The 21845-nt window shown below is 45.8% G+C and overlaps 1 protein-coding gene across 1 annotated transcript; it reads left to right on the forward strand.

Annotated features, from left to right (window-relative positions):
• The first annotated feature begins 261 nt into the window (after positions 1 to 261).
• rhob (ras homolog family member B) lies at positions 262 to 2286 on the forward strand. The gene is given in 1 exon segment (NM_001001214.1): positions 262 to 2286. A coding segment is annotated over 1 exon segment (591 nt). The 5' UTR covers positions 262 to 432; the 3' UTR covers positions 1024 to 2286.
• Positions 2287 to 21845: the final 19559 nt, after the last annotated feature.

The raw sequence follows: 21845 nt of genomic DNA on the forward strand, positions 1-21845 counted from the left end.
CCCACATGTCACCGTGTCTCTCCGCCGCCGGGACAATATCAGCCCCTCATCCCCTTCCCCCAGCAGCTCAAGTAAAGAATCCGCCAGTGTCACAGAGTCAGCGGCATGAGGCCACGCCCAGCCACTCTCCTCCTCCAATCATCGCACGGCTTCTCTGTGCATAACGTCACCGGCGCCCCGCTCATTGGCTGGCTATATTAAGAACGCAGCTTGCCTGTTTATAAGGCCGGAGCGCTGCATTACTGGGTGTGAATGAGCTCTGAGAGCCGAGCGGTGTGGTTGTGTGTGAGAGAGCTGCTCTAGCGGTACCGGCGTGTAGTACCGAGGAACTGCATCCTACAGACCCGTCTCTTTCTGAGAGGCCTCGCCATTAGAGCCATAGGCAAGCTGAGAAAGCACCGGGCAGCCTCTAGCAGCAGCAGCCGGGCAGCCATGGCCGCGATACGCAAGAAGCTGGTGGTGGTCGGGGACGGAGCTTGCGGCAAAACCTGCCTCCTCATCGTCTTCAGCAAGGACGAGTTCCCCGAGGTGTACGTTCCCACCGTGTTCGAGAACTACGTGGCCGATATCGAGGTGGACGTGAAGCAGGTGGAGCTGGCCCTGTGGGACACGGCGGGGCAGGAGGACTACGACCGGCTGCGGCCTCTCTCCTACCCCGACACGGACGTCATCCTCATGTGCTTCTCCGTGGACAGCCCGGACTCGCTGGAGAACATCCCGGAGAAGTGGGTGCCCGAGGTGAAGCACTTCTGCCCCAGCGTCCCCATCATCCTGGTGGCCAACAAGAAGGACCTGAGGAACGACGAGCACGTCCGCAACGAGCTGGCCCGCATGAAGCAGGAGCCGGTCCGCACCGAGGACGGCAGGGCCATGGCCGTGAGGATTAACGCCTTCGAGTACCTGGAGTGCTCGGCCAAGACCAAGGAAGGGGTCCGGGAGGTGTTCGAAACGGCCACTAGGGCGGCGCTGCAGAAGAAACACGGCCGGAGCGGTGAATGTATGAGCTGCTGTAAGCTCCTCTGATCCCCCCCGGACTCATCCTGCTCTGCACAGAGGGGACATTCCGCCTGAGACACTATTGCTTCCGGTAGTACAGGGAGAGGGGGGACTGCCCTTCCCTGGGACCCAGCTCAGAGCCACAGGGGCTGCTACCCCACAGCTGAGCCGCCATCATGGAACATGGAGAATGAGTGGGGTATTGGGGCATCACCATGGGCATCTCCTTGCCCCAGAGCCTCAGTATTACCCTGTACATAGGACTTCTGTCTCTCCATCTTGTCATGCCTTGTGGGGGGGAGAAGCTGCATGGGCTGTACCCCAACTGCCATCTTTTCTACCCCCTTTGTGCCCTTTAATGTTTCACGCTCAGGGCAGCGGGGAGTTGTGTAGCTGTTCCACGTAGTCGCCCTCATACTGTTACATTGGGGGTTATTCCTATAGCCACATTGGCTAGCAAACCCCGCAATCCGGCTACGAGCAGCAGCTACAAAACTGTCATTTGCTGAGCTGTAACTGTGACCCCCCCTCAGGGGTAGAGAGGCATTAACCACTTCAGTGCTGAACTAAAACCAGCTGTGCATTGATTGCTGGGCTCTCCCATTGCACCAAAGGGGGCAGGGGGGAATACTTTTGGATACATTTTTGTTCTGAATGATCAGAACCGGGTAAAATGTTTTTCTGTGACTTTCGCAAATTTAATTTTTTTTTTTGCACATTTTCCCCCTTTATTTTTGACGTTTAACGCACTTGCCATCCTCAAGTGTAACACTAGGGACTCATTCTTTGCACACTGATCTGTCCTTTAATAACTGCGGCATGGCGTGTTAGTGCAGCGGCACAAGGGGCAACGTGGGGGTGCTCTAACGGCCACTTGGTGTTTAGTAGCCCCCCATAGAATGTAATGAGAAGTGCTGAGGGTGCTACTATTGCACCGTGCTACAGAAAAATGCAGCACAAAGTGCCCAATGTTGCCCCATGTGCTGTGGCCCTTAGCCTTCATGCCTCCCAACAGCTCTTAGCCACAGTCTGGGGAATGTTGGGAGTTGCAGTTGAGTCGTTATGTTTTCCTTATTCTGCAACTGACACTACATTGTTAAAGTCCAGTTTGGGGGAGGGGGGGGGGGTAAAAAAGCTATTTTTGGACAGTGGTACTAAATTTGTGATTTTCAAGACAAAACAAAGCTGACAGAACAGTATGAAATGAATTTTTGAATGTTTACATAAAATGTTGATATGTATATATTGGTTTTTATGTGAAATATTAAAAAAAAGCACTATGTAAACCTATTTCCCTTGCATTGTGTTTATTAGGTTAATGCTGTAATATGGTGCTAAACTGCATCTCTCTGCACCTCTTTGGGAATGTAGTGCTGGGCATCTGCATGGTGTTCTACATCTGTATATGAAGGAAGAGTTATTGTTTATGCATTGGGATGCTAATTTATGACTATGGCTGCACTGATTGAAACTGGAGAAACTACAACTCCCAGCACACACCACTAGCCCAGCCATGTACCTCAGAAGGCTAACTGGTTAGGTTTTACAGTTCATTTGCAACTGCCATTGAAAACCGTATCAGTCAGGTTGTTTTTATCTCCTGAAACAATGTAGCAGAAGCCAGTGGATTAACTGGCCTGCAGGATAACTGGTTTATGCTACATTGTTTCAAAAGTCGGAACCAGAGAACAGTGAAGGGCTGACATATTGCTATCAATGGCAATCACATTTGCTATAGTTTAACTGCTTCAGGGCCATAAGCTGGCTACTCCTGATTTTAGGGCTCCCACCTTTTTAGCTTAGTGCCCAAGGCTTTCATGATATACCAAGTCCAGGCTCCTGTTAAGTGCAGTGGCTGTGGGAGGCTGCTGGGAGTTGTAGCCAAGCAACATCTGGAGAGTCTTGGGCTCCAGACCTCTGACCTGCAGCATCACCTGTGGCCCTCTGACCAATGGGAATGCTGGAGCCTGACTCAATTAGTGGTCAGTGAACTCCTATGTGGGTGGTCAGTTCGCTTTCTATGGGACAATTTATTGCCATTTACAGCCCCACTGTGGACTCTTTGCAGCAGGGCTTTGTTGCTTTCTGGGGCAACCGGCCACTCTTTGTCTAATGTATCCCATACCCTTGCCTTTACAGAAGGAGAGTCTCTGCCCTTACACTGACTGCTGCAATGGGCATAATACAAGGTGCACATTAAATTGCCCAAGGTGCCATAGAACTAATGCTTTAGTAGCATTTATATTGTCTGTGGTGGGCTTACCCTAGTCTACTTGCTAACGTGTAATATAATATAAATTATATATATCTATATCTGTTGAATCTGCAGCAACACTTGTGCCTATAAGAGAATTTCTCCCCAGCCCCCCCCCTCCCCATCATTAGCCTGGGTGCCCCTTCTCACTGGTGCAGAGGGAACATGTGCTCTTTGATATGGCAGCTGCCGGCCAAACCAGCTGCTGCTACACTCAGCCTTTCACCCTTATTTATATCCAGGCATTCTCCCTATTGCTGTTCTATGATGTATTTATTAATGTTCCGTGGCATGGGGCATCTGTACATGCCAGGATGTAGGGCAGCTGTGTCCATGTGGAGAAAACCCCTGCCCTAGTAAGAGTGGGCTATTCCAATCTGTTGTGGTATAAGGGTGCTGGAGCAGGGATCCCTGTGGGTAGATCTGCCTGGGACTGGAGTAACCCTGCAGTACATGGGTATGTGGGGCCCCTACGGAAGGGGAACTGGATCATATCTTGCACCAGGGCCAATGTGGGTTATTGCTGGCTGATCACAGAGTCCACAGTCTCTTTGCTTTTGTAGGTATCATTGCACCCAGGTAAAGTGCCAGGGAAATAATCCTGCCCCATCACTCCGGCTCTCTAGGCCGGCAAGAAGCTGCAGGCAGATCATTAGCCCAGAAAGCAGCCGGCTACCAGCGAGTCTGTGCTGCACAAAGGGATCTCGCCACCAGCTGACCCTGCCCAGGAACACAACTGTCAGCACATTTCCATAGCACAGTGAGCTAGTGTGACAGACCAGCCAGCTCAGCCCAACTATGTCCTATAGAAAAGGGGTCACCACATCAAAAGGTTAACCCTTTCCCTGACAGAGGGGGCACTAAGACAAGCTCTCTTTTATGGCAGCTGGATACAGTCCCTTGTGTTCAGGGCTTGCCTGCATGATGCAACTCTGCCTCTCCCATGTGTGGGTTGGTATATATTACACATCTAAGGATATATACCAGCATAGGCAGGCCATAAAGTTATTGTGCTACAAAATGTTAGTTATATGTAAGTGATTTTAGTTACATATGAATAAGAATGGCAGAACCTTCATGGAGACCCAGAAGCTGTGGGAGTGAAAACCATAGGGAATCACAATAATGCACATGCTGTAGTAATCCAAAAAATAGGAAAAAAGCTGCAGCAGGCTATTTTTTGGATTTCTACTATTGTATTTGGTTGCAGCACAGAGCAACAACTAGGAACTAAAGCTTTTTTTTTTTGCAAGTCTTTTATACAAAGTTCACCAATCATTTTTTATTTTAATAATGCACATGCTCACCTTTTGAATAGGTTGGGACTGCACATATTTGCAAATGGGTTAATAGCCTCTGGGAAGGGATTGTGGGATAGCAGGTATAGTAGGGAGAGATGGTGCCTATAGTAGCTGTGGGGGGATAATAGCCTCTGGGAAGGGATTGTGGGATAGCAGGTATAGTAGGGAGAGATGGTGCCTATAGTAGCAGTGGGGATAATAGCCTCTGGGAAGGGACTGGGGCTGTGGGATAGCAGGTATAGTAGGGAGAGATGGTGCCTATAGTAGCAGTGGGGGGATAATAGCCTCTGGGAAGGGACTGGGGCTGTGGGATAGCAGGTATAGTAGGGAGAGATGGTGCCTATAGTAGCAGTGGGGGGATAATAGCCTCTGGGAAGGGACTGGGGCTGTGGGATAGCAGGTATAGTAGGGAGAGATGGTGCCTATAGTAGCAGTGGGGGGATAATAGCCTCTGGGAAGGGACTGGGGCTGTGGGATAGCAGGTATAGTAGGGAGAGATGGTGCCTATAGTAGCCGATTCAGTTTAATAAATATAGCACAAACCCACCAGTTTGCAGCTTTGTTACTCAAATGCAAAGGGAAGGAATGTTCTGGGCATATAACACCTGTGCCTCCATTTTTATCTACCTGCGGGAAAATAATTATCAAGATGGAATATTTTCCCATATAAGAGGCTTGTGTAAGATGAAGTACAAGAGCAGTGCTTAAGATAATTACTGGGTTTAATATGGACTGGGAATATAAAATCCCAATGTACCTCTCATTATAGAATCTTTTGTTCTAAATGGTAAACCGAGGACAACTCCTGGCTCTTACTGTAATTATGGTAATGTCCTGGGGAGCAGATCTGTGTGGGCGAGGACACGCGTGTGCTAGAGCGTGAGAGGATCAGGCGTGTGTGCAAGTGATAGGACCCTGGTTCTGGGGTAATTACTAGAGAGCATGTACCTCACTGCCAAGACCCAGGGCAGGTTTTGTGCAAAAGCCACTTTCCATTTATTTGAATGGGGGTTTGTGGCACACTGTTGGGAAATCTCATTGGGATACCTGCCAGGAATGCCATAAAGTGAGGATTTCCAGTTAGTCCCCACCAGACAATACTGTGTAATGGGCAGCTGAATTATATAGCCAGCGGTTCTGTATGACTGTAAGACCTGAGCTCTGTGGGCCTTGCCTGATGGCCCAATTGTTATCTGTCAATATCCGGGAGGGGGAGGGAGGGAGGCCGCCATTTTGGACACATACAAAGGCTAATAAGCTATTAATGGGGTCTTGGGCGGGCAAGGTGGCAGACAGTATTAGCCCACGTATAGCCATAAGGAGGACCTAGTGGAAAAGTGAGCTTTAGGCACCCTCCCTATGCAGTAACAAAAAGAAACTTATATGGAGAATGGAGTAAGATCTATAAGGACAGTAATATATTTAGAATGACATTCCTCCCCCCCCCCCCCATACCCTATTAATAAACATTTGTCCCTGTGTTCTATTATTTCCCTATTGAAATAAACTTGTGTTCTTATACTGCTGCTGAGCTTTTTAATTACAGTCTGTGGGTTTATTCCCCCCCCCCCCATGGCTGTATATTCATTAATTCCCCCCATGTGCACAAGCTATTAACTGCTTCCATGTGTTTACATCATTTCTCTCTTATGTTCAGTGTTTTGCCTTAAAAGTACAGCGGATTATAGCTTGTTTTTGTTCAGGCGCTAATACTGGTAGATGCACTGTTTGTATCTGTGTATTATTGCTGCTATGTGACATATTGGAATCCATTCAAAAGAACTGTACTGAGAAGACAATGGTGGTGTTTGGGGGGGATGAGGTTGTTTATACTGGGGCCCCGCTGAACTTTGGGCCCTGGAGTAAACCAGCAATTGCTTTCTCTTTTTCTAAATGTATATAAAGGTATGGGACCTGTTATCCAGAATGCTCGGGACCTTGGGTTTTCCGGATAAGGGATCTTTCCGTAATTTGGATCTCCACAATTAAAGTCTGCTAAAAATCATTTAAATACTGAATAAACCCAAAAGGCTTCATTTTGCCTCCAGTAAGGATTAATAATATTTAGTTGGGATCAAGTACAGGTACTGTTTTATTATTACAGAGAAAAGGGAATCATTTAACCATTAAATAAACCCAATAGGGCTGTTCTGCCCCCAATAAGGGGTAATTATATCTTAATTGGGATCAAGTACAGGTACTGTTTTATTATTACAGAGAAAGGGAATCATTTAACCATGAAATAAACCCAATAGGGCTGTTCTGCCCCAATAAGGGGTAATTATATCTTAGTTGGGATCAAGTACAGGTACTGTTTTATTATTACAGAGAAAAGGGAATCATTTAACCATGAAATAAACCCAATAGGGCTGTTCTGCCCCCAATAAGGGGTAATTATATCTTAGTTGGGATCAAGTACAGGTACTGTTTTATTATTACAGAGAAAAGGGAATCATTTAACCATTAAATAAACCCAATAGGGCTGTTCTGCCCCCAATAAGGGGTAATTATATCTTAGTTGGGATCAAGTACAGGTACTGTTTTATTATTACAGAGAAAAGGGAATGATTTTTAAAAAATTTGAATTATTTGCTTATAATGGAATCTATGGGAGATGACCTTTCCATAATTCGGAACTTTCTGGATAATGGGTTTCCAGATAAGGGATCCCATGCCTATATATATATGGGTACTACTGGTGGCACTTACACTGGTGGCCATGGCAGCAGGGGGCCCGTCAGGGGAGGGGTCTGGCCTAACTAGCAGGGGGCATCTGTGCTACACAAACAAGGGGATTACAGGAGACAGCGCTCATTAAAGAGGCAGGACATAACATTTCCTGTATCATGCACTTTGAGGGGGGGGTGTCTGAATATTAAAGGGCATCTAAACCCCCAAAAATTAATTTATGTAAACTTACTTAGATTAAGCCCCTGGGCAGGTTCGCAATAAACTGTATAGTGGTTTTTGTGATATTAGCAGTTTTAGACTTTCAGGCTTTCAACTCAACAGCTCTCTTCCATGTTAACCCCAAACATCACTAGCAAATAGTAAGCGATGTTGTCATTATTTGCCCCAATGGGTGATGAGACCCCCTATGCCCCCCTACCACACGTGCGCCCAATTCTTTATTAATGCGAACGGGGGGGAGGGGGGTGCACCCACATACAGTTCTCAATGGGGATCAGTAGAAGGACTGGTCCCCATTGAGAAGAAGCTGGGGCCCACCGGGTTTTTTTCCCAGTATCCAGCTGGCCCAGTCCGACCCGGCTTACAGTAGCGCCAGCAAACAGTCAGCTCTTTCTCACAGTCGCTGCGGTTCTTTTTTCATCTGCATTTGGCAAATGGATCCAGGATGGGATGTAAATGTATTAATCAGAAACCACAATGAGTTTGTCTGCTTACATTTCCTTTATATTTACATGCCCATATTCCATGCTTCATTGATTGAAGGTATTTCGAGTGGTTTAATGGGTAATGCTATAAGCCAAGCCCTTTAATTCACTCTGTATAGTTACATAAATAATTGATCAGCCATTCAGTTTTATTACTCAGCTCTATACAAGACTGATACCTAGCCCTCCTATTGGATAAAGATTCTACAATCTCTTTGCAAGTGAGAGGTACTGAGATACCATTTGAATGATAATAGTTAAGTAAATGTTGCTTAAAGGGATGCTTAAGACATCTAGTTTCATTAAATGATATATTTAAAACCTAAACCAAGGCTTGTTTACCAACACTGGGCAAATTCCTGGGCAGTAACCCCATAGCAACCAGTTAGTGATTGGCTTTGTCCAGCTGTAGGTAGAACAATGAAACCGAAACTTTGACTGGTTGCCATGGGTTACTGCCCAGGTACAAATGTGCCCAGTGTTATGAGAAATGAGCTGCTTTGGTGTTTGTTATTGACTTGAGAACTCAACAACAGTTGCCTTCTCGTTGGATCTGTGACATCGGGGGCAGAATTTTCTGTTATAGATACACGTAGAATATCTGTCATAATGCATGTATGTATGTATGTATGTATGTATAACTTTATTTATAAAGCGCCACAAGGGTACGCAGCGCTGTACAGTCTTACTATATACACAGAGGGAGGACAAGTGTTATAATAAATACAATAAATAAGTATAAATACACAGGGAATAAGTGCCATGTGGTATGAGACACAGTAGGAAGGAGGTCCCTGCTCCATAGAACTTACAATCTAATGCATGCTTGTTAAGGGCTCTGGCACACGGGGAGATTAGTCGCCCGCGACAAATCTCCCTGTTCGCGGGCAACTAATCTCCCCGAAATGCCATCCCACCGGCAAAGATTTCAATCGCCGGTGGGATGGCATACGCGGTGGCGCGATTTCAGTGAAATTGCGAAGTTGCCTTACATAGTTACATAGTTACATAGTTACATAGGGTTGAAAAAAGACCTGTGTCCATCAAGTTCAACCCATCCAAGTAAACCCAGCACACCTAACCCACACCTACCAATCTATACTCACATACATAAACTATAAATACAACCACTAGTACTAACTGTAGATATTAGTATCACAATAGCCTTGGATATTCTGATTGATCAAGAACTCATCCAGGCCCCTCTTAAAGGCATTAACAGAATCTGCCATTACCACATCACTAGGAAGGGCATTCCATAACCTCACTGCCCTCACCGTGAAAAACCACCTACGCTGCTTCAAATGGAAGCTCCGTTCCTCTAATCTAAAGGGGTGACCTCTGGTGCGTTGATTGTTTTTATGGGAAAAAAGAACATCCCCCAACTGCCTATAATCCCCTCTAATGTACTTGTACAGAGTAATCATGTCCCCTCGCAAGCGCCTCTTTTCCAGAGAAAACAACCCCAACCTCGACAGTCTAACCTCATAGTTTAAATCTTCCATCCCCTTAACCAGTTTAGTTGCACGTCTCTGCACTCTCTCCAGCTCATTAATATCCTTCTTAAGGACTGGAGCCCAAAACTGCACTGCATACTCAAGGTGAGGCCTTACCAGGGACCTATAAAGGGGCAAAATTATGTTCTCATCCCTTGAGTCAATGCCCTTTTTTATACAAGACAGCACTTTATTTGCTTTAGTAGCCACAGAATAACACTGCCTGGAATTAGACAACTTGTTATCAACAAAAACCCCTAGATCCTTCTCCATTAAGGAAACCCCCAACACACTACCATTCAGTAGATAGTTTGCGTTTATATTATTTCTACCAAAGTGCATAACTTTGCACTTATCAACATTGAACCTCATTTTCCAGTTTGCTGCCCAGTTATCTAATTTTGTCAAATCGCTCTGCAAAGCGGCAGCATCCTGCATGGAACTTATAGTTTTGCACAATTTAGTGTCATCAGCAAAAATAGAAACAATACTGTCTATGCCCACCTCCAGGTCATTAATAAACAAGTTAAACAGCAAAGGCCCAAGGACTGACCCCTGCGGTACTCCACTAACCACACTGGTCCAATTAGAAAATGTTCCATTTACAACCACTCTTTGTACTCTATCCTTCAGCCAGTTCTCTATCCAATTACAAATATTATGTTCTAGGCCAATATTCCTTAATTTGATCATTAACCTTCTGTGAGGTACTGTATCAAACGCTTTAGCAAAGTCCAAGTAGATGACATCAACTGCCATTCCAGCATCAAGGTTCCTACTCACCTCCTCATAAAAGGCAACTAAATTAGTCTGGCAAGATCTGTTACGCATAAAACCATGCTGGCACAAACTAATAGTATTGTGAACTGCAATGTATTCAAGTACCCTATCCCTTATTACCCCTTCCAAAAGTTTTCCTACTACTGATGTCAGACTAACAGGCCTATAGTTTTCAGGCTGAGAACGGGATCCCTTTTTAAATAACGGCACCACATTAGCAATCCGCCAGTCTCTTGGCACCATGCCAGACCTCAATGAATCCTGAAAAATTAAGTGAAGAGGTTTGGCAATCACAGCGCTCAGCTCATTTAATACCCTGGGATGAATCCCATCCGGCCCTGGACCTTTGTTTACCTTTACATGTTCAAGTCTCTTTTGAATTTCCTCCCGAGTGACCCATGCGTCAGTAGCTAAATTACTAGAACTGGGCATATTACAAGGGAAGCCTTCATTATCTGGCTCCTCAGATGTATAGACAGATGAAAAATAAGAGTTCAAAATTTCAGCTTTTTCCCCGTTTTCATCAACCAACGTACCCCCCCGTGATAATAAAGTTCCCACCCCTTCTTGCTTCATTTTTTACTATTCACATAATTAAAAAATAATTTTGGATTCTTTTTACTCCTAGCAGCAATATCCCTTTCCATCTCTATTTTAGCTTGCCTGATAGCTTTTTTGCATGCTTTATTTGCTTCCTTGTACCTGATGAAAGTTTCTGCTGTCCCAGCTAACTTGAATGCCCTAAAAGCACGTTTTTTCTTACCAACCTCGACAATAACACTTTTATTCAGCCATAAAGGTTTTGCTTTGCGATGCCTCTCCTTGCTTACAAGGGGAATATACTGTTGTGTATACCTACAAAGCAATGTTTTAAAGATGTTCCATTTTCCTTCTGTGTCTAACCCCATGAAAAGCCTTTCCCAGTTGACACATTGCAGAGATGCCCTTATACTGGCAAAGTCTGCACGTCTAAAATTGAGTGTTTTAGTTACTCCCTTATAGCGCTGTCTCTGTAGCATTATCTCAAAGGAGACCATGTTGTGATCACTGTTCCCCAAATGCTCACCCACACAAATGTTAGAGATAAGTTCATTATTATTAGAAATCACCAGGTCCAAAATAGCGTCATTCCTAGTGGGTTCTTGAACTGCCTGAAATAAAAAGTTGTCATTTAGCATATTTACAAACCTACTAGCTTTTTCTGACTTAGCCACCCCATTACTCCAGTCAATGTCCGGATAATTAAAGTCCCCCATAACAACAACTTGACCCAGTTTTGAAGCCTCCTCCATTTGCAACAATAGCTGGGCCTCATCCCCCTCATCTATACGGGGTGGTTTATAACATACACCAATGATCATTTTCTTTGTGACCTTCAGCCCTACTGAAATTTCTACCCAAAGAGATTCGACGTTTTCATTGGTAATGTCTTTATTACATGGCTTTAAGTCTGACTTTACGTAAAGACAAACCCCTCCACCCTTTTTAATCTCTCTGTCCCTCCTAAAAAGTGTATACCCATTTAAATTCACAGCCCAGTCGCATTTATCATCCCACCAGGTCTCAGTGATACCTATTAAATCATAATTTTCAATACATGCAATAGCCTGCAGCTCCCCTAATTTACCCGACAAGCTACGCGCATTAGCCAGCATGCAGCGGAGATTATTACTTCTCCCTCTGATGTTTACATTAGCTAAGGGAGAATTAGAGCTAAGGCAATTATGAGACTGCTTTCCTTGTAACGGAAGCTCCTTATCTGATAAACTATATGCCCCCCTCACTCCTCCCCCACAACCCTTTGCTAGTCCCCCTACCCCGTCTACACTAATTTTCCCATGGAATTCTAGCTCACCCACCCCCCCTTGTCTAGTTTAAACACTCCTCCAACCTCTTAACCATTCTCTCCCCTAGCACAGCAGACCCCCTTCCATTGAGGTGCAATCCGTCAGGGCTGTATAGATTGTACCCCAAGGAAAAGTCAGCCCAGTGCTCTAGGAACCCAAACCCTTCCTTCCTACACCAAGACTTTAGCCACGCATTTAGCTCCCTAAGCTCCCGCTGTCTCCCTAAACTTGCACGCGGCACCGGCAAAATTTCCGAAAAAATGACATTGGAGGACCTTTGCCTAATCTTAGAGCCTAGATCCCTGAACTCACTCTTTAAAGTCCCCCACCTACCGTTCATTTTGTCGTTAGTACCGATATGTACCAAGACAGCCGGGTCTTGCCCAGCCCCTCCCAATAATGTGTCAACCCGATCAACCACATGCCGAACCCTGGCACCAGGAAGACAGCAAACTGTCCGGTTGAAGCGATCCGCTTGACAGATTACCCTGTCCACTTTCCTAATGATCGAATCCCCTATAACCACCATCTGTTTAGGCCTAGCTCTGCTCTCCTCCCCACCACTACTAGTGAAACTGGTCTCCCGGCTGTTAGAGAGATCAGCCTCACCTAGAACCGCCAATCCAGAGTTCACACTCCCATCTTCTTCACACAATCTGGCAAATCTGTTGGGATGCGCAAACCCTGGAGCAGCCTCCCTTTTCCTTTTCCCCACACTAGATTTTCTAACTGTCACCCAGCTTACTGCCCTATCATCCTTTTGCTGCTCCCCTCCCCCCCTACTATCTGACCCCACTAGTTCTTGTTCAGTTAACAAGAGACCCCTCTCAAGATTGTTGATTGAACGCAGTGTTGCGACGTGTTCCTCTAGGACTCTAACGCGAGCCTCTAAAGTGGCAATTCGCTCACATCCACAACAGAGGTATGCACTTTGGAACTGTTGTTCCACAACTGCATACATGTGGCAGGCTGTGCACTGTGTCAGACCTTCAATGTTGCTGCCACTCATTCTCCCAGTTACAAGAACAGTTAAACAAAAATAGGTGTAAGGACTTGTAGTAAATACCTTGTTTTACCTTATTTTTAACTCCCTTAGTGTTTAACTCCTGAGTTTATAACTCCACTTACAGAGTCCCACTTAAAGAGCAATCACTTACAGAGCACCTACCACCAGAGCAAGCTCCACTGGAGTGCCTGTGGTTCTATTTATGCAGTCTGTAAAGGTGAACTAATCAAACCCCACCCTCCTCAAGCTGAGGGTAATTACAAGGGAATGTAACCTGCTGTAAGCCTATGGATCCCACAAACTTTGTAAATTAGCTCCAAAAACAACAATTACTTATGAAAAAAATAAATAAAACCCAACAGTAAAAAAACACAATGGTTTTGATAAAGTTAGTAAAGAATACTTATCCCTTTTTAGTTGAAATGAAAGCAAGTTGATTCAACCAGCCACCAGCCTGTTAGTAAGCCCCACCAGCCTGTGAGAGGAAACTTCCGCGATTTCAGCGAAATTGCACCGCCGCATAAGCCATCCCACCGACAATTTAAATCTTTGCCGGTGGGATGGCAGTTCGGGGCCAAGCGATCGAATTATAACGACGGGTATAGGCAAAGTCGGTTCGGGGACCGCATCAACGAGCTGATGCGGTCCCCGATCCAACTAGATTTTTGATCGATATTTGATCGATATTTGGCCGATTTCAAGCCAGATATCGGTCGGGCAGGCCCGTCGGTAGTGCCCATACACGGGCCAATTAGCTGCTGAATCTGTCTAAGGGATCCATATCGGCAGCTAGAATCAGCCCGTGTATGGGCACCTTAACTCTACCCACATCTGTTAATATTTAATAAATCACTGGAATGTGCCTTTAGTCTATAGGGTCCCTCACTTTTCCACCCAGGTGTATGTATCCCTACAATACAGGCCCGTATCATTTTGCATAATCATCATCACATGTTAGGGTCATCAACATGGCACACTTCTTAGATCAAACAGTTGGAACCAGTAGATGACGAGCTAAGACATTGGCTTTGACCTATTTTGACCAAAACTGGGCTGTTTGTGTGCAAAATGGCCCCATTTACTCATTCAATAGTCAAGTGACACCAGCAAGTGGGAAGATTTACCCCATTTCACCCAAACATTTGCTCTTGTGAGATAAAACACATGTGGGTTATGAGTAGCCATTGTTCTGCCAGTGTCCAGACTAATTGTTGACAGGTTTTGGTAATACTGGGAAACTTGTTAGAAGGAATTATTTACAGGGCAAGGTGTCATGTGTCCCCCCAGCTAGCACCTTTCAGCCGTGTTGTAAATCTGACACCTCTTGAAGTGTTATACAATAAACCCAGATGTTTCTCCTGTCAAGCACTTGACCTCTATTTTCTCTTTAATGTTTAAGATGAAAGCCAGCAGAACAGAGGAATATCAATGCCTGTGAGAAGCGCACAGTGCCATTCAGTGGCTGTGGGTGAAGGTTAAAGCATTAAAGTTTATTGTGTGACAGTGCTGGGGCTTGTTGTGTTCTGCACGGAAATGTAGAATATGGCTTACTCTTTGATGGACCCTTGTGAGCAACATTTCTGCTGATAAAGTCCAAAAAAACTCTGGGAAGTTGACCTGTTTCACAAGGATTCATTGACATTGCACAAAAGTCAGGGCTCCTTTAGGCCCTAAGGGTGAAGACACACGGAGCTACTAGTAGCAGCTACTTGTCACGGCTACTAAAACAGACAATGCTGATCATTTACTGATAATTGTCTCTATGTGTGCTTTAGCAGAGGCAATTCTCAGTATTGTCTATGGCAGGGGATTTTATGGCATTTAGTAGCTGTGACAAGTAGCTGCTACTAAGTAGCTCTGTGTGTCTTTACCATAAAAACTTCCAGAATTCCAAGCTGTCACAGATTCAGATGCCACCATTGTTACACTCTTGAGCTTGGAGTGGATGTGAAAGTGTCTAATGTTTAGTAATAGATTGTAAGCTCTACAGGTCAGGGACCTCCATGCTCTTGTGTCTTTGACTCTTAACTTATTGCAACTGTATCTTGTATTTATCTGTATTTATTGTTGTACTTTGTATTTATCTATTATTATCTTAATAACCCCCTGTTTGTATTAATGTATTCTACTGTACAGCGCTGGGTACATAATGTAAATATACATATATACATACATACAATAGGAGCAAGCACCAACTAGTTGCATGTAGAGGGCCAAATATCCAGTATTTAGAGTGCTTCTACCCTTACTTCTCAGCTTGTTTAATAATATGGGCACTAGTGATGGGCGAAATGTTTTGCCAGGCATGGATTTGCGGTGAATTTTCCGTGTCTCACCACTGGCGGATTGTTTCGCAAAATGGATGAAAAAATTAGCAGCGGAAAAATTCGCTGCACATCCAAAAATTGACGCGAGAATAGTCAAAAGAATAGTCGTGGGCACGTGCAACATTTTTGCTGTTTCGCAACATTTTTGCAGTTTCACGATTTTTTCGCCAAAGTGAAACAGGACAGATTTGCTCATTACTAAAAAGGCACCAACCATTTAACCTGAATAAACAAGAATAGGAGCAATCAAACAGAACTCCGGCTTCTGAACCACAAATTGTTAAAAAGCCCCACACGACAAATAAACCCCTAATCTACCTATCACTGTAACCTGTTCCTTCAAAAAGAATAAATACCACTTTTATATACTGAAATCCAGCTGCAAAACAGTTCTTTTCTTTCTGCATCATTTGAAATCCTGGCAGGGGAGGAGGGACTAAAACATTCATGTTACAAATTGTAAACTCCACAGCATACAGACAGCATGCAGGAACTACATAACCCACAATGCATTGCACTGTGATGTTCCTTTCCTTACTGACATCACTTAAGCAGGGAATTGTGGGATTGGGAGGAGGCAGGTTGAGGACAGTCAACTACTGTGACTTTTTTTATTTTGAGTGTCAAAGCCAGATCAGCAGGGGAACAGGGGGCGGGGCTTAGGGAACTGTTACAAACCATATTATTACATAAAAATCATTTTCAAAAAGCTTGTGTTTTGAGTTCCCCTTGGGGTTTCAGCCTAAAAACACTGAGTGTGACTGTTGGCCACTAGCCGTCTCATAAGATCTCTTGAGATAGTCACATTACAATGATGGATCATTAAAAACGGTAAAAAATGTACTTAGATCTCTCTGCCATTAACATTTGGATTATCTCCCCTTTAACCTTGGCTAAGGCCGTATGTTTGTCTTTATCTCTCTACATTTGCAAACTATTATAACTTTTGCAGCTGACAATACTTCCTGTGTTTTTTTGGATGTCGAGTCAGATTTGTTACCCTTTGACCTTCAGCTTTTCTCCCAGACCCTATAGAATTACAGCTAATGCACTGAGCCTTTCTGGTTCTACGTTTAGCTCCTGTATCGAGTGGCCGGGGGTGTCCTTGGGGGAGTGGGATGACCAGTAGGACGTTTCCATAATCAGAAGCAGCAATGAGACTTATTAGTTGGATCACACTGTTTTGTATAACTTTAGTTTAATACTGTAATAGTATAACTGGGGGAACTGGTGATCTTGGTACCATCTAGGCGGCTAAAACAGTAATTAGGGATAGTTACTGTATCTGCCACAATAGATTCAGCTGAATCTCAAAGTGAATCTGAACCCTACTTTGAGCTGTCCAGGGGACCAAAGTCATGTGATCTTTATAACTCAGGATCTGATTTAACTTAAATTCTGCAAAATGGCCTGGGATTTGGCAAAAATCCACGCTAAATTCAGGTCACACTCCCCTAACTCTATTGGGGTCCCTGACTTGGGGAAAGGTCACTATATCTCCATCATGGAGTGCAAGTTAGCTCTATGGCCTAGGCCTATTGAACTTGCACAGTTGCAGTGCCTCAGTTTAGAAAAGTAGATTGGACTCAACTAAGGATCAGCCTTCGTCAGAATAAGCATCCAAGGAGGAGGGAGCAGAGTCATTGGATCTAGCACCTAAAGTAAGCACTCATTCTGGCAGGTAGGTTCCCCATTCCCATCATCGTCTGAAGCAGGGGACCCCAAACTTTCTTACTCGGGAGCCACAGTCAAATGTAAAAAGAGTTGGAGAGCAACACAAGCACCATAAAAGTTCATGGAAGAGCCAAATTAGGGCTGTGATTGGCTATTAGGCAGCCTCTATGCACCCTATCAGCTTACAGGGGCTTTATTTGGTAGGAAATCTTGTTTTTATTCAACCAAAACTTGCCCCCAAGTCAGGAATTCAAAAATAACTCCCTGGTTTGGGGGCACTGGGAGCAACATTCAAGGGGTTGGGGAGCAACATGTTTCCCCTGAGCCACTGGTTGGGGATCACTGATATAAAGGTACTACAGGTCCCTCGCTTGGCAGGACAGTAACTACTCATGCTCTGATCATGGACCAAAACCCAGTACTTGTTTACTATGCAGATAATCTGTACTATTTTATCAGGGCTCGGGACTGGAGTGTTAATACAACCTGCTTCTGGGGTTGCCAGCCCCTTTAAAAAACAGTCACATCTGATATTAATAATAATAATAATATGATGGGCAACAAATTAGCAATTCATTTGAGTTTATTGATTCAAGATATGACTGGATTTAAGGGGCCCAGCACATGCTTATTATAATTCAATTTCTAAAATCCCTACAGTGTGCCTTACTAAAAAGAAATACTACAGTCTTGTTTGTTAATTAATGACAGTGTTGGCCTTGTTTGGACCTTGGTACCTCTCAGTACATTGCCCCTAATGACTAACCCCAGGGAGCCTTTTGTATTTACTGATGGTCGTCCCTAATCCATCGTCACTGTGTTTTCTCCTAACCATTCATTGGCAATTTAATTGGTAATTCTACTGGCTGTGTGTGAGAGCTTGCACGTAAATATCAGCATGTTTGTTTGCACTCTTATCTGTAATATATTTAGCCTAAAATGACGTTATTCTGAATTCTTTTCTTAGTATGTGTTCTCTCTGATTCATAATGGATTGTAAAGTTTATATGAAACTATAGATTTATAGTTATTTTTATTTTCTCATAGCTTCTGTTAGGGCAGAGCAGTCTAGCACCAACACACAGTAGAGCAAAGTTGAAGTTGTTGGTATGAAGAGGCTGGTAGTCTAGTACGAGGTTGTGGCACTAGGGCAATATAGATGGAAATAGTAGGGCCAGATAGACACAGTTGGGGAAATGGTAACAGTAGAGTAAGATGGAGACACTAAACCAAGAATGAAACAATAGGGCATGATGGCAACAGTATAGGAAGATTATGGCAGTATTAAGTCAGAAGGCAGGACTGCCTTTACAAAGCTACATATGAACTCCACTGGTCTAGGGCCAGCACACAGGGGAAAAAGAATAGTAGTAGACGTTGGTTTGAAGAGTGGGGTACAGTAAATAAAACAGAGCAAACTTGTGACACATGAGCAACAAGGCATCAGTCAAGATGGACACAGTAGGACAAGAAGCAGTAGAGCAAGAAGGCAACAGAAGGGGAATATGGTAACAGTAAGTAAGATGGAAACCTAAGTGCTGGATAAAGACAGCAGGGCAAGATGGCAGCAGTTAGCAGAGCAAAAGAAAAAGAAGCTGAGAGAAGTAGAACAAAATGGGAACAATAGGGCAGGAAAGTAACAGTGGGGCAAAACGCTGGCAGCAACAATTTTTTTTTAGAAATACCCATCATGTAGCCTTTTGGTTATTATTGAAGTGCAACTCCTAGCTCCAATGCTGCAGGATAGCAGGTATAGTAGGGAGTGGTGGTACCTATAGTAGCAGTGGGGGGATAATAGCCTCTGGGAAGGGACTGGGGCTGTGGGATAGCAGGTATAGTAGGAGTGGTGGTACCATAGTACGTGGGGGATATAGGCCCTGGGAAGGGACTGGGGGCTTAGTGGGCCTATAGTAGCAGTGGGGGATAATAGCCTCTGGGAGGGACTGGGGCTGTGGGGATAGCAGGTATAGTAGGGAGAGATGGTGCCTATAGTAGCAGTGGGGGGATAATAGCCTCTGGAAGGACTGGGGCTGTGGGATAGCAGGTATAGTAGGGAGAGATGTGCCTATAGTAGCAGTGGGGGGATAATAGCCTCTGGGAAGGGACTGGGGCTGTGGGATAGCAGGTATAGTAGGAGAGATGGTGCCTATAGTAGCAGTGGGGGATAATAGCCTCTGGGGAAGAGGACTGGGGCTGTGGGATAGCAGGTATAGTAGGGAGAGATGGTGCCTATAGTAGCAGTGGGGGGATAATAGCCTCTGGGAAGAGACTGGGGCTGTGGGATAGCAGGCTATAGTAGGGAGAGATGGTGCCTATAGTAAGCAGTGGGGGGATAATAGCCTCTGGGAAGGGACTGGGGCTGTGGGATAGCAGGTATAGTAGGGAGAGATGGTGCCTATAGTAGCAGTGGGGGGATAATAGCCTCTGGGAAGGGACTGGGGCTGTGGGATAGCAGGTATAGTAGGGAGAGATGGTGCCTATAGTAGCAGTGGGGGGATAATAGCCTCTGGGAAGGGACTGGGGCTGTGGGATAGCAGGTATAGTAGGGAGAGATGGTGCCTATAGTAGCAGTGGGGGGATAATAGCCTCTGGGAAGGGACTGGGGCTGTGGGATAGCAGGTATAGTAGGGAGAGATGGTGCCTATAGTAGCAGTGGGGGGATAATAGCCTCTGGGAAGGGACTGTGGCTGTGGGATAGCAGGTATAGTAGGGAGAGATGGTGCCTATAGTAGCAGTGGGGGGATAATAGCCTCTGGGAGGGACTGGGGCTGTGGGATAGCAGGTATAGTAGGGAGAGATGGTGCCTATAGTAGCAGTGGGGGGATAATAGCCTCTGGGAAGGGACTGTGGCTGTGGGATAGCAGGTATAGTAGGGAGAGATGGTGCCTATAGTAGCAGTGGGGGGATAATAGCCTCTGGGAAGGGACTGGGGCTGTGGGATAGCAGGTATAGTAGGGAGAGATGGTGCCTATAGTAGCAGTGGGGGGATAATAGCCTCTGGGAAGGGACTGGGGCTGTGGGATAGCAGGTATAGTAGGGAGAGATGGTGCCTATAGTAGCAGTGGGGGGATAATAGCCTCTGGGAAGGGACTGGGGCTGTGGGATAGCAGGTATAGTAGGGAGAGATGGTGCCTATAGTAGCAGTGGGGGGATAATAGCCTCTGGGAAGGGACTGGGGCTGTGGGATAGCAGGTATAGTAGGGAGAGATGGTGCCTATAGTAGCAGTGGGGGGATAATAGCCTCTGGGAAGGGACTGGGGCTGTGGGATAGCAGGTATAGTAGGGAGAGATGGTGCCTATAGTAGCAGTGGGGGGATAATAGCCTCTGGGAAGGGACTGTGGGCTGTGGGATAGCAGGTATAGTAGGGAGAGATGGTGCCTATAGTAGCAGTGGGGGATAATAGCCTCTGGGAAGGGACTGGGGCTGTGGGATAGCAGGTATAGTAGGGAGAGATGGTGGCCTATAGTAGCAGTGGGGGATAATAGCCTCTGGGAAGGGACTGGGGCTGTGGGATAGCAGGTATAGTAGGGAGAGATGGTGCCTATAGTAGCAGTGGGGGATAATAGCCTCTGGGAAGGGACATGGGGCTTAGTGGGATAGCCCAAGGTAGTAGTAGGGAGAGATGGTGCCTATAGTAGCAGTGGGGGGATAATAGCCTCTGGGAAGGGACTGGGGCTGTGGGATAGCAGGTATAGTAGGGAGAGATGGTGCCTATAGTAGCAGTGGGGGATAATAGCCTCTGGGAAGGGACTGGGGCTGTGGGATAGCAGGTATAGTAGGGAGAGATGGTGCCTATAGTAAGCAGTGGGGGGATAATAGCCTCTGGGAAGGGACTGTGGCTGTGGGATAGCAGGTATAGTAGGGAGAGATGGTGCCTATAGTAGCAGTGGGGGGATAATAGCCTCTGGGAAGGGACTGGGGCTGTGGGATAGCAGGTATAGTAGGGAGAGATGGTGCCTATAGTAGCAGTGGGGGGATAATAGCCTCTGGGAAGGGACTGGGGGCTGTGGGATAGCAGGTATAGTAGGGAGTGGATGGTACCTATAGTAGCAGTGGGGGGATAATAGCCTCTGGGAAGGGACTGGGGCTGTGGGATAGCAGGTATAGTAGGGAGAGATGGTGCCTATAGTAGCAGTGGGGGATAATAGCTCTGGGAAGAGACTGGGGCTGTGGGATAGCAGGTATAGTAGGGAGAGATGGTGCCTATAGTAGCAGTGGGGGATAATAGCCTCTGGGAAGGGACTGGGGCTGTGGGATAGCAGGTATAGTAGGGAGAGATGGTGCCTATAGTAGCAGTGGGGGATAATAGCCTCTGGGAAGGGACTGGGGCTGTGGGATAGCAGGTATAGTAGGGAGAGATGGTGCCTATAGTAGCAGTGGGATAATAGCCTCTGGGAAGGGACTGTGGCTGTGGGATAGCAGGTATAGTAGGGAGAGATGGTGCCTATAGAAGCAGTGGGGGGGTAATAGCCTCTGGGAAGGGACTGGGGCTGTGGGATAGCAGGTATAGTAGGGAGAGATGGTGCCTATAGTAGCAGTGGGGGGATAATAGCCTCTGGGAAGGGACTGGGGCTGTGGGATAGCAGGTATAGTAGGGAGAGATGTGGCCTATAGTAGCAGTGGGGGGATAATAGCCTCTGGGAAGGGACTGGGGCTGTGGGATAGCAGGTATAGTAGGGAGAGATGGTGCCTATAGTAGCAGTGGGGGGATAATAGCCTCTGGGAAGGGACTGGGGGCTGTGGGATAGCAGGTATAGTAGGGAGAGAT

The sequence above is a fragment of the Xenopus tropicalis genome, chromosome 5, assembly GCF_000004195.4.
Source record: "Xenopus tropicalis strain Nigerian chromosome 5, UCB_Xtro_10.0, whole genome shotgun sequence".
Classification (NCBI taxonomy): domain Eukaryota; kingdom Metazoa; phylum Chordata; class Amphibia; order Anura; family Pipidae; genus Xenopus; species Xenopus tropicalis.